The 13,022-nt window shown below is 44.3% G+C and overlaps 1 protein-coding gene across 4 annotated transcripts in view; it reads left to right on the top strand.

Moving 5' to 3' along the window:
- Positions 1 to 13,022, top strand: part of unc5cb (unc-5 netrin receptor Cb) — a 106,732-nt gene that overhangs the window by 90,373 nt on the left and 3,337 nt on the right. For 2 of the 4 annotated variants that reach the window (XM_035607763.2, XM_035607765.2), the window contains 9 exons: positions 415 to 471; positions 3,219 to 3,410; positions 5,019 to 5,381; positions 7,910 to 7,997; positions 8,146 to 8,317; positions 10,631 to 10,864; positions 11,515 to 11,664; positions 11,772 to 11,936; positions 12,709 to 12,887. In XM_035607763.2, the coding sequence (XP_035463656.1) occupies positions 415 to 471; positions 3,219 to 3,410; positions 5,019 to 5,381; positions 7,910 to 7,997; positions 8,146 to 8,317; positions 10,631 to 10,864; positions 11,515 to 11,664; positions 11,772 to 11,936; positions 12,709 to 12,887 (1,600 nt within the window). The remainder of the gene's footprint in view (positions 1 to 414; positions 472 to 3,218; positions 3,411 to 5,018; positions 5,382 to 7,909; positions 7,998 to 8,145; positions 8,318 to 10,630; positions 10,865 to 11,514; positions 11,665 to 11,771; positions 11,937 to 12,708; positions 12,888 to 13,022) is intronic. The other 2 variants (XM_035607764.2, XM_035607766.2) reach the window with 1 other exon arrangement.

Genomic DNA, 13,022 nt, shown 5'->3' with positions numbered 1-13,022 from the left:
CTCCATCCACCTCCGAGTGACAGATGCAAGGCTGTGTAGGTTTCTATTGACTCCGCTGGAGCCCACACTTTATCAGCTCCTCCATTCCCCTCACCTGCCAGCATCATTCCCGCTGCTGAGCAGCACTAAGCCCAGTTGATGGATCACGTCACTCCCTCACAGAACCTCCACGTCCCCCCCTCCGCGCCTCTCATCCATCTCTATACGCGATACACAGATCTGGAGAGGAGGGGCCAAATCAAGAAAGATCGCTCCCCCGTGTCATTACTCCTACTCATGAGTTTGTCGCTGTCTCATTCGTTGAATTTGTTTTTCTGTTGGCTTAAATTTGATTTTGATCATCCGTCTCCCACCCCTTTACCCCCCCCCCCATTCTCCTACTCTATCCCTTCCAAATCCCTTCCTCTCCTCAAGGTTCCTTTTATCAGAAGTCCTCTGAGGCAAAAGACAAGAGTGATTTTGGAAATTCATGTGAGTTATTGTTTTTTTTATCATTTATTATTATTGTATATGATTTCTTCATCCATTCTCTGACTTTGTCTCTAGTTTTTGTTTTTAGCGAGGGCTTCACTGGCAGGTTGTGCACAAGGAATAACTCTAACCCATGTTTTTTGCACTACAACATAAAAGAAGAAACACGTTTTAAAAACAGAATGAAATGACACGTTTGCCACTGTTATTCCTTGTCCATCAATGATTCATTAAAGCTATTCTTTCTTTTCTTTTGCTTTTAGACTTACAGATAACCACCGCGGGGCATTTCCTTTTTTCATTTCTGCTCTGTCCTTTCTCATAATCTTTCTCTGCTGGCAGGTTGCTGCCTGATCTCAGCCATGTTTCTGTTCTGTAGCTCCGCACTGACACTGCCCTTTACCCTGTTGCTCCTCATGAACTTCATCCTGACACTTTGCCTCGCTGTCAGCAAAGGCACCGATTCTGCTGCATTTGTGTCTCACCCCTCGCTCTGTAAATCTCTGTGTCCTCGCAGAGAATGGAACGCTAGAAAATCCCTTTCATTTCCATTTCTTGTACTTTTTCTCCCCGTCTGACAATGGCTCGTGTTCAAAGGGATGTATTAATCTAAGCGTTACATTTTAATGCGTACACTTAGCAGGTTGCTGCCTTTATCATCAAAGCGTGGACGGAAGATTGTTCGACTGAGGGGATATATGTTAAATATCCGCCGGGAAGCTTGGCAGAGGGAGCACAATGAAATTACATTTTCAGACTTTCATCATTGGGTTGGAGCTCTGTTTTCTGCCCGTGTCTGTGCTGGAGGAAGGATTAGAGGTCTAACATATATGAGGATGTATCTTGACATTCCTCTTTAGTCTTGATGTCTCTGTTAAGGCTGAAAATAGAACGCCACTCCACACATGTATATCCTGGTGACTGTAGGAAAATATTATTTTAAATGTCTGCCGTATTAAATCCCTTGTGCCTTTAACTTTGGCCATTCAGTATATCTTAGGGATTAGTGATTATCTTTAATCACCATGTATATTATGTCATTGTAAGGAACGCCCGGTTAAGGTCATGCCCAATATCAGCTTAGTGGAGATTCTCAAAAAGCATGAAATATAATGGATTTCAAACAGATGCACAGTTGAAATGCATATAAAAGCCTATTTACATGGGAAATCAAGTAATAACTTGAGAAAATTGAGACTATGCACTTATTATATTGAGTGTGTGATAAAATAAAACCACACAACCTGTGTCTTTTCTTGGTCTTCTTCCTCCTTTGTGCGAGAAAACGCAAGAGACAGATTGTGTGCCATCTGTACGCCTGAGATGCACAACGCTAATTTACACAAATGCTTGGCCATCATGAGCGTCCTCAAAGTGCGGCGTATGGATTTATGTCAGATGCTGCCATCTACTGGTGTAGATTCTGCTCTATTTGCGTACTCAAATGATCTCAAAAACGGCAGCATCCCCTTATCAAATTGCAATACTAATAGGTATGCATTTTACTCTATATGCTTTTGTTGTTTTTTTGGCTTATTGTACATTTGCAGTGTGTTTTCATGCCGACACAATGCACACATACAAGCTCGCACATGCCCTCTAAAGAGAGCTGCTCCCCATTTGTCAGCTCGTGACAGTGAAGGACATTTTTTACTGAAACACCACAGAGTTCAGACTGTCGGTAGGCATCCATTAAAAAGTCTGATCTGTAATGAGTGCCTGTCTGAGTCTGCGTTTTTCTAACCGCCACTATAGCCATGCCAGGCCTTGTAATCACAGAGGTTTCTCCAGCTGGAAAGTGGACAGAAAGACTCCGGGAGGAGATGAAAGACAATTTGAGAAATGCAAGCTATGTCTAGATCTTATCTGCAGTGTGAAAGAAAAAAGCCAGAGTCAGACTCTGAACTCCAACACAGAGGACGGTAATTTGAAGATGAAAACATCTATATCTCCGTCTTCAGGACTTTTCGTCTCGCTTCTGAGTCTGCTTGTTAGGACAGTGTGTCATTGGGTTGCACTGGAGGAGCCTTTCCTCATTAACTGTTCCGTTTCGCACGGGCTTTAGCGCCGTTATCATCATCATCATTATTTGTTTTGTTGCAAAACGTTACTTTGATGGTACATGGTAAACGCCCGCAATATGGCTTCTTACAAGAAATATCACCCTTTGACTTACCGACATGGACACAAGTTATGACTGTTGCACTGATTTCTTTGTGAGTAAGAGGTGTTTGTTTTTTAAAATAAAACAGTGAAAATACAATGTTAAAATTTTAAAAAGTGCTGTGTGTCAAACTAAATTCAATGCATGCATCATTAAAAATACTGATGAAGTAAAATGTAGTAGACAGACATATGGTGTTTGTATGATAAGGCCTATGAGTGACAATGTTATGTACATGTTGTGTGCAGAGTGTTTCTGTGTGTGTGGTAGGGTGTTGTATCATTACAATTATGACAACTTATCATCACATTCACAATCATGCAGCGCAGGTAGAACGTCCCATTTTATACCATCAACACCCAATCTGATTGTCACAGCAGCTCAGCATTACATACAATGAAAAAAGACGAGATATGCTGTATGCATTTATTTTCCAATAGATGGTTATTAATATCCAGGAGTCTTCATCACAACACCTGCATACTGAGAAAGACACCCCGAACAGAAATTTGTGAAATCTTTAAAAGTCTTTCTCTCTTGTGTTTTGTCTCTCTTTCCTCTCTCCCCCGACCCCCTCCTCCAGTGGCCCCCAGTACAGATGACGTAGCTCTGTACGTGGGCATTGTCATAGCGGTGATCATGTGCCTGGTTATCTCTGTCGTGGTGGCGCTCTTCATCTACAGGAAGAACCACCGGGACTTCGACTCAGACATCATCGATTCCTCCGCCCTCAACGGGGGCTTCCAGCCCGTCAGCATCAAGACCGCCCGGAAAGGTGTGGCACAGCAGATATACTGTATATAAATATGTGTGTTTGTTTTCGTGTGCATGCGTGACCTCTGGGGGTCAGCTAGTGACCAGCAGTTAACACCAGGGCATCATCATTTGAAATGTTCAGATCGATGTGATAATACAACACTTGAGATTCAGTAGGCGGCAGATACTTGTTTGTATCTTGTTTGGGGTTTTTTTCCGAGATTTTACCAAAAACAAGAAAAGCTCATCGCACATTAAAAGAAAAAAAACACACAAAATTTCTTGGATGTTATCTAAGGCAGCTGTACAAGTACTGAAATAAAATAATCTGAAATGTGCAAAGTTAATTAAAATCTGTAAAATCTGGCGAATTTTAATGTCCAGTTCCTCAAAAAAAAACTTTTCATCTGCCAAGCATTGGGAATTCCTTTGCATTGGCAAGTCACAACATTAACCTGATGAGATATGTTTGACTCAGCTGCTCTGGCAGCACATTGTTGAGAATGTGAATGTGACGTTACCCATTTTACTGCAGATGAGCTGGGAGTTTGTGGGAGAAGCGCAGATGAGGTGATGAAACTATTAAAATGCTTGTCGTTTGTGATGGGAGGCCCAGCTATGCCCCATAATTAAACCCTAATAAGGCCAGTCTGTATGTCACATATTAAACTGTAATTAGATTTGGGCCAGTGATGCAGGACTTAAAAGTGAGACCACAGGGAATGAGGATAGGTGGATGTGAGCTGGGCAGAAAAGACAGCGGGTCACAGTTATACTGATGTAAATAATCTGGAGTTTGGGGGACAGGAAAATTGAAAAAGAAGAAGGAAAAAAACAGACGGATAACATAAGCTGGAAGGAACATTTTGAATATACTGTAAAAATCATTTCCAAATTTCATTCACACACGTGTAATAATTGAAATGCTTCAATTCCCCTTTGATGAAACGGGTTTATCACAAATGATTAGGCTATCTTTACAAATATAGATGTTGATGAATGTTTATTGGTCTTAGCCTCCAGCAATATTGATGGTTAAAGTGGAGAGGATAATAATGCTACACAATTTACGTTTATACTGCATTAATGATACTGATTGTTACCACCAATACTGAATGATTGCCCTACTAGCAGCGGTGATGGTAAAGACAATAATTAATTTCTCTCATCCTTGAGCAACCCTTTTTTTACTTTCATTGAAATCCGAGTCATTTAGACACTTGGTGTTGTTGGAAAACAGCGAGGGGCTTGGCCGCAGATGAGAAGCTGGAGGACAGAGAGCTCCCGCTGCCCTCGCTCCACCCACTCAGTCCAGCTGTTGAACATTCAAACGTGTACCTACCGGGTAAACTGAGTGTTAGTGAGGCCATCTGTTACTGACGAATCACAGCTGCGCCTGTTCCTTCTCTGACTGAGAATTTTTTTTCTTGGTGATGAAGTGGACTTCCTTCATGAGTGACTGACAAATGAGTAAATCCAAAAGCTGGTGCCAACACTAAATTGCCTCGGGGTTGTTTTCGGTTTAGAGTCACCAGTTGTCCGAATTGATGGTGAATGTGTACCTGATCACCACAACTCTTCTCTTTCACTCTGCTTGACTGATGTCCATTTTCTTTTCTTTTTCCAGCTGAGCTCCTAACGGCACCCCCTGACCTGACCTCGGCAGCGGCCATGTACCGCGGACCTGTCTACGCCCTCCACGATGTGGCTGACAAAATCCCCATGACCAATTCCCCTCTGCTTGACCCTCTTCCAAACCTGAAGATTAAGGTGTATAACTCCTCGGGCTTAGTGACTCCACAGGACGACCTGGGAGGGGAATTTTCCTCCAAACTGTCCCCTAAGCTGCCACACTGCCTGCTGGACAACAGCGACAGCACGATGGGTCGTCGCACGCAGACCCAGACGTTGCTCCGCACCAGGGACCCATCCTGCACCGCCCTGGGCTCCTTCAGCTCCCAGGGGGGACACCTCATTGTGCCAAACTCAGGTACTGTACCAGACAAGGGAGAGGAATAGTTTTCACATTTGTGTGTCTTGTTCTGTGACTCTCTTCATTTTCACATTTTTTCACCAGGTTTGCAAATCTCCGTGTATGCAGAGATGAACATAGTATAACGAAGGAATGCATTAGTTGTGATTCATAGAAGAAGGATCTGCTAGTTCCAGCAAATTCTCTCATAGTTCATCTTAAAACTCATTAGCCGTCTTTTGTCTGTTGTAAATGGTGCTGCAGGTTTTCATTTATTCAGTGGCTCTACATGGCATGTAAGAATATGAGATATGAGTGTGTGTGTGTGTGTGTGTGTGTGTGTGTGTGTGTGTGTGTGTGTGTGTGTGTGTGTGTGTGTGTGTGTGTGTGTGTGTGTGTGTGTGCGCGCGTGTGCGCGTGCACGTGTGTTAGAGAGAAAGAGAGAGCGTGAGTGTGTGTACTCTTACCCCTATCCTCCTATCTTTGTGAGGACCAGCTGGTTTGGACCTTACATATTGCGAGGTGAAAGTTTTGGTTTTAGTAAGGGGCTAGCTATTAATCATTATGTCAATGAGTGTCCCCATCAGAATAGTGGTACTGGGTGCAATACTGTAAGTTCTTTTTGTCAATTCAAGTCTCTTTTATACATATAGCACATTTAAAACAACAGGACGAGTGATTTACAATTGCAGCAGATGAGTTTGAAAAACAAGGAAAACTAGGAAAACCTGGTTCCAATAACCTGGAACCTGGTCACCTTTGGTGTCAAAGTGTGAATAGGTCAGGGTCAACACAACGTACAGGGAATTACAATAATACAGCCTGTCGGTGACAAAAGCATGGCTTTGTGTCCAAGAAGACACTTAGTTTTGTAACCACACTGTGGAAGTTTTTAGATATTTACTTTGCTCTATCTGTAAAACACCTTTTACTGTAGGTATCAGATGTCAAACAAACAAATAATAGCCGCTCTAATTATTTACAGAAGCACATTTATCAATGCACATGTGCCATAACTTATTATGTGTACTTGTTTATAAGAGAGTTTTGGTAATCTTTGCAGCTGCTCCAGTAGGTAGCACATGGAATAAAATCTACATGACGTATGAGATCTCATACCTTACCGTCTCCGCCAGGATAAGGTTTACACACAGAGACAGGACTTTGAAATAATATGGCTAAGCCATATGTAACCTATCAGCATATTGACCGCACACAGTATGACTCACAGTATGAGTTGATGGATACCTAAGTTGTGCGTGTGTGTGCATGCGTGTGCATGCGTGTGCGCGTGTGTGTGAGGTGTACTGTTTCAGTCAGCTTACATTAGCCATGCTGTCCTCACTTCAAAACCACGCGGGCTGCTTGTAACATGCCACAGATGCGTGTTGACAGGCTCAGACAAACCAGCAGCGACATTAAAGGATACATCGACTTCTTAAGTTTCTCAAGTTTTTTTTCTCCCCCCCCCCCCCCCCCCCCCGTTTTAATTCCTTTAAAAATGTTCTCAGCTGCTGGTTGTGCTCAGCCACCTCATCGTGTTACATAGGGCACATTTGATATTTGATCCGTTCGTGTGTTTCAGAGTAATGAATTATTTTGTGGCGCTGCCGGTGTGGCTGTTTGGTATTTTGCATCTTAAAATGCATTTCCGATGTCTTTGAAGCCGAGCTGCGATGAGAGAGTGGCAGTGTGCGAGACGTCCCCGTGGAAGAGTTGTGATGTTGCTACCTAGCAGGAGAGGCTGTCTGTCGCCTCTTTTGAAACTTCAGTACAAGGACATGGGAAATCAATGAGCTATCTGAGAAACCCCCTCCAGACAGAGAAACTGTGTTTGTGAGTGTGTATGCACGAGGGAATGTGTGTGTGTGGGGGGGGTCCTAAAAAAACATATCGGACAGGACATATCAAATCAATCTGAGATGGATACAAAAAATGTAAATCATGCTGGCTGCAGCAATATGAGAATCCTATGACGGGGAGCAAGACCATTGATTTTAGAAATGAAATGTCACATCATTTCCTGAAGCCATCGGCAAAGGCAGTAAAGTGCCATCGTTTTTTATGTGTGTGACTGAGGGGAGTTGAGATTATTACTGTTCTTCTTTAAGAAAAATAATGATCACTTTTCACTGGGGATTTAACTGCACTTTACTGGTGTGGTTCTTCATTAAAATATGCACGTTACAAGTAAAACCATTAAACAACCATTAAGGACCTAAAATTAAATTTAAACTGGATATCTCAGTGGCTTTGTGGCTGAGATTCACCATGTAAACATATTCTACTGCTCCCGTTGGCTGGGACCATTTCCCATTCACTTGAACGGAAGATATAATATATCATACGAATATATATGTTGTTTTTTTTTATCCTGGCCTGATACCTCTCTGTGTGTTCTCATTGATTCGAGCAATTGACAAAATACTAAACTTCGACTTATGACAGGAATCGTCACCGTGAAGACTTCTCTGGTCTACCTGACATTTCACAACTCTTACACCTGCCTGTGTTTTTTTGTCTTTCTGTTTTTGTGTGCTCCCCAGGGGTGAGTCTGCTAATTCCAGCAGGGGCCATTCCTCAGGGCAGAGTATACGAGATGTATGTGACAGTTCAGAGGAAGGACAACATGAGGTACGCAGCGCCGCCTGCCACATCAACGCCCCAGAGCCGTGTTTACCCCTGTCAGCTCTGCACACGCAGAGAGGCTGCTGTCACATCATCACTAAGCAGCATTTTCACGTGTGTATGTGTAAGTGTGTTATTCTCTGTGCACCTCCAGGCCCTCGGTGGAAGAGGGTCAAACAGTCCTGAGCCCTGTGGTGAGCTGTGGGCCACCCGGGGCCCTGTTGACTCGGCCCCTCATCATCACCATGCACCACTGCGCCGTGTTTGACGGCCAACAGGATTGGTTGATCCAGCTCAAGAACCAGTCGCAGCAGAGCCAGTGGGAGGTGAGATGTATGATGAAAACTGTGCAGAAGATTCCACTGTCTGTCACCATGTTCAAATTTGAAGCTGTCATGTAATGCAGAGTATCAAAATGATGTGTTTGTCACCGAAAACACGCTTCACAGATGTACTGTATCATTTTAATATTAGATAATCCACCTTTTAATGGGATTTGAGTCTACATACTGTAGGATTATGGCCTAAATTGATAAGATTACAATTTAAAGAGGGCATTGTTTGCTGAGGATATATGGTAAAAATATAGGCCAATCATATATAGAAAATGCAACTTAAGTCCAATATATGGCTTGTCATTGAATAGTGGCTTGAATAACATCCTTTTCAGGAAGCCTTTGCACAATCTCCACTGCTGATGTCATGATATGACTTATGGCTCAGATACATCTGCCAGACAGGCCCCACATACCTTTGTGACATTGACGAATTACTCGGGGGCAGCCAATAAAGCTCGGTGTAAACCAAATAATTTTCAGGAAGAAATAACTATTGATTACATCTCTGACCTGTCAGAAATGCAGATGGTAATATCCAAGGTGATGGCAGCTTCCTTTTCATATGAGCTTCTCTTCCCACTGAGGCCAGCCTTCATGCTGCATGTGTGAGACCTCGCCGTGTATGACATGCGCTGTCAAAATGTGTTTTCGTCACTGCAGCAGAAGCGGGAGAGATAAGCTTCTCTGAAGTAATTCATGGATATTATAGTGTGTCACACACACACACACGCACACACACACACGCACACACTGTGTCATTCAGGAAACATGGTGTTGTGATGATGATGATGAACACAGGAGATCATATAATGAGGAACATGTGGGACTTAATGCTTCGGTGACCACATAGATGCGCCGCAGCTGATGACTGCAGTCAGACATTTGCGAATAAATTATGCCGTGCGAGTGTGTCTGAGCATGTGTGCGTTTGCGCGTTTGTTTGGGCGCGCACACGTGTGTGAAGCGGAAGCCTACTTTTCCACTGTGTTTCCTAATTATGCCCCAATAAGGAGCCCCAGTGTCATTCCCCAGGAGCAGTTAAAGAGTCTAATGATCAGCCGTAATACTGTTGTTAAACGGCCCAGCTCACAATAAAATACTGTAATTCCTCTTCTGTCTCTCATAATAGGCTGAATTAATGCCGATGCGCTGCTCACAGGAGTGTTTGGATTAGAGAGCAAAAGGCACAGAGCAAGAGAGGAAGAGAATGCAAGATCAAGTGAGATGGAGAGAGAGAGATAGAGAGATAGTGGGCCACATAAGGCCTCTCCTATCCGACAGTCTTAATTAAAGAGAAATATGTCCTGGCATTAGTGCTTTTACAGGGGGCAACTGCAAATGGCCTTGTTACTCACTCTTCCATTACCTCACATACACAATGGCAGCGTGTCAGACATTAGTAACACACACATACCAAGTGTAATTCCAAACGGACACAGCTTATGCGAAAAGGCCACGACCCCTGATTGTTCGCTCCCCTGTTAGATTGAAATTTAAATTCAGTTCACTTTCGATTAACCGCAGTGACAGAACGCAATGGCAAACTAAATAAACCCGTTTTTTCCCCACATATTGTATTCATTTTAAGCAATTGTCTTCCCATTTTGAAAACAAGTTATGTTACGCATGTGACACTAATGATCAAGCTTGATAATTACAACTCTGAAAAGTTACGTTTTTTACTGTACTTCCATACACACAGTCAATTTTGTCAACAGTACAAAAATGAACTAACCTACATTATGCTCTGTGTCAAAATATTTAAATTGGGGAACAATGAAAGAGGTTATAGGAGATTGCTCAAATGACTCCCTGACACTACAACTGCAAATTGGACTCAATTTCTGGTGTCTGATGATCTCCATTGGGTTGTGAATACAGAGAAAGTGGATCTTTTAATAGTGCTTTGGATTGAACACTACAATTTCTAGGAATGAAAAAGAATCAAATGAGATGTTGGAGATCTTTGGGAAACTAACGGTGAACTCGGATCTCATTTCAGCTCTCTGTGATTAAAAGTCATAATTCAGCCTTCCTTGCCAACAAATGAAAACCCACAGAAACTTGAGGTGGGACCGAGCCAGAGTGACAGATTTGGTCTATTTAAAGATTTTATTAATCATGTTCCTGTTTGATTTCATCTATTATTTCCCCCCATCACTTCAAAACAGGCATTTTTCCAACTGCAATCACTAACCACACAGCGCAACAAAATTATGACACAATCCATGACTCCTTTCTGGCTCTTTAAGATTTTTTTACTCACCCACACTTGCTCTTTTCTTTCCATCCGTATTGCAGGATGTAGTCGTGGTAGGCGAAGAGAATTTCACCACGCCGTGCTACATCCAGATGGATGACGAGGCCTGCCACATCCTGACAGAGACGCTGGGCACCCACTGCCTCGTGGGCCAAACTCTCAGCGCTGCCACCACCAAGCGCCTCAAGCTGGCCATCTTCGGCCCGGTCACCTGCCCCGCCATGGAGTATCACATCAGAGTCTACTGCCTGGACGACACACAGGACGCGCTCAAGGTAAACATGCCGCATGTTGCACGTGTGTGTGTGTGGGGGTGTGGGTGTGGGGTCTTCTGGTTATGTAGCAGAACTAAATTCTTGAGTTTGTCATTTCGACCAAATGTTTGTGTGTAGGCACAGCGAGCAGATGAGATGTGGGAGGTTGAATGACAAATCTTTGTGTTGGTGTTGCACAATAAGGGGAGACGAGCTTGGATTTGAATAGCTGCCCCTGCTAGAGAGATGTAGGTTTTTTCCCTGTACTCCACTGTCGTCTCCCCAACCTCACTTCTGTTTAATACCTCCATCTACCTACATGGCGGAAAGATAAGGGGAGGATTATTACACTGAGCAGGGATATTGAGCACGGTTATTAAGTTTGGGAATGGGTAATGAGAAGTGATAGGGATCCTGCTGCAAGGACATTGAAGCTGGTTTCAGATAGCGGGTCCAGATTCAGATTCATAGAGCCCCGAGGGAAAGTGTTGAATACGCCATAAAAAGAAATAACATTTCATTTGTGAATTTCCATTTGAGCATTTGCAAGAGACCACTGTAGCAAACAACAGTTTATAGCAGAACAAACGTAGAAAAAGGATGGTTTTTTTGAAGTCACGGTTCGATGCACGGTTTGATATACTAATCAAGTGTGTGTTTTGTGTGTTTAGGAAGTCCTGCAGATGGAGAAGCAGATGGGTGGGAAGTTGCTGGACGAACCAAAGACTCTCAACTTTAAAGACAGCACTCACAACCTAAGACTTTCCATCCATGATGTCCCTCACACTTTCTGGAAGAGCAAACTGCTGGCCAAGTACCAGGTAAACGGACCGCGCACTCTTTCCGGGACCTTACACGGTGTCACGCACTGCCCCGCCCCGGCCCGGCAGCTGAGTAACTTCCTCTACCCTCTCCGCGTGTTTTGTAGGAGCTTTCCTTTCAGCAAGTGTGGAGCGGTTCACAGAGGAACCTGCACTGCTGCTTCACCCTGGAGCGGTTCTCTGCCAGCACAGTGGACCTGGCCTGTAAGATTTGTGTGCGCCAAGTGGAGGGAGAAGGACAGATTTTTCAGCTGGACACCACACTGTCAGAGGTAGGGCCCGACGCTTAAATCTTCCATTTCATTTATTGTAGTGTCCTTCTTTAGATTGGAGCAATGCATCACAGAATTCTAAAAGGATCAGTGTGTCCCTTGATCCCCCTTGTCACCCGAATGCTGCCCATTCTCTGTTGTGGTGCGGCACTCAAGTGAATTTACCCACCGCATTTCGCAATGCTCACAAAGACTGACAGGGCGGAAGACAGGAATTCTTGACCCCTGCAGCCCCTGGTGTAGGTCTGCCTGTGACGTACCGATGCAGAGCAGAGAGGAGCAGAGGGGGAATAATCACCCGCCAGTCGCGCTGTTTCTTGCTTCACAAGGGCCATCTGGCCAGGAGACTAGCGCTTGAGGGATGGTGGAGCACTCAGGCATTGTGCTCAGTAATGAGATGAATTACAGTACAAGCAGTGCAGCGCCGAGTCCCCGTCTGGCCTCGCTTCATTTGTCTCCGGGTCCTGCTCTCCTTTCAGTAGCCAGACCTCCGACACTTAATCCTCCCGACGCAACATATTCGAAAATCACTCGGCTTGCATCAATAAATGGATGTGAAAAGGAATGAATGATTTTTCACTTTTTACGGAACTCAGAAGATGAAATTTGCAGTGCCACAAATCCATTCGGGGCTACATTATGTTTAGTTTTGTTGGATGGTGTTAAAAGTATGTTCATGCCGCCTGCGGTCGGGGGGAAAAAGAAGTGCCAGCGGCCGCTCCAGCCTGTGTCTCTCCAGTCAGACCTCTCCCTTTCTCTTTCCTTCGTGCAGGATTCCCAGAGCATCGACACGTCCCTGCTGGACCCGGCCAGTAACATCACTACGCTGGTCGGGCCCAATGCCTTCCGCATCCCCGTCTCCATCCGGCAGAAGTTGTGTGGCAGCCTGGATGCGCCCCAGACCAGGGGCAATGACTGGAGGATGTTGGCCCACAAACTCAACCTTGACAGGTGGGTTAGAGGAACGCCGCAGCCCAAGAGAGAAGAAGAGGAGTCACACGGTGACTCAGACCTCGGCCCTTAGTGGTCGCAGTCTGGTCACAAGGGCAGGCTGTCATGGGCTTTCTTATGTTTCAAACAAGGGCA

Source organism: Scophthalmus maximus, chromosome 20 (genome assembly GCF_022379125.1).
Source record: "Scophthalmus maximus strain ysfricsl-2021 chromosome 20, ASM2237912v1, whole genome shotgun sequence".
In the NCBI taxonomy this organism is placed as follows: Eukaryota; Metazoa; Chordata; class Actinopteri; order Pleuronectiformes; family Scophthalmidae; genus Scophthalmus; species Scophthalmus maximus.
Note: the sequence above shows the minus strand (reverse complement) of the source record. Positions and strands in the feature narration are given on the sequence as shown.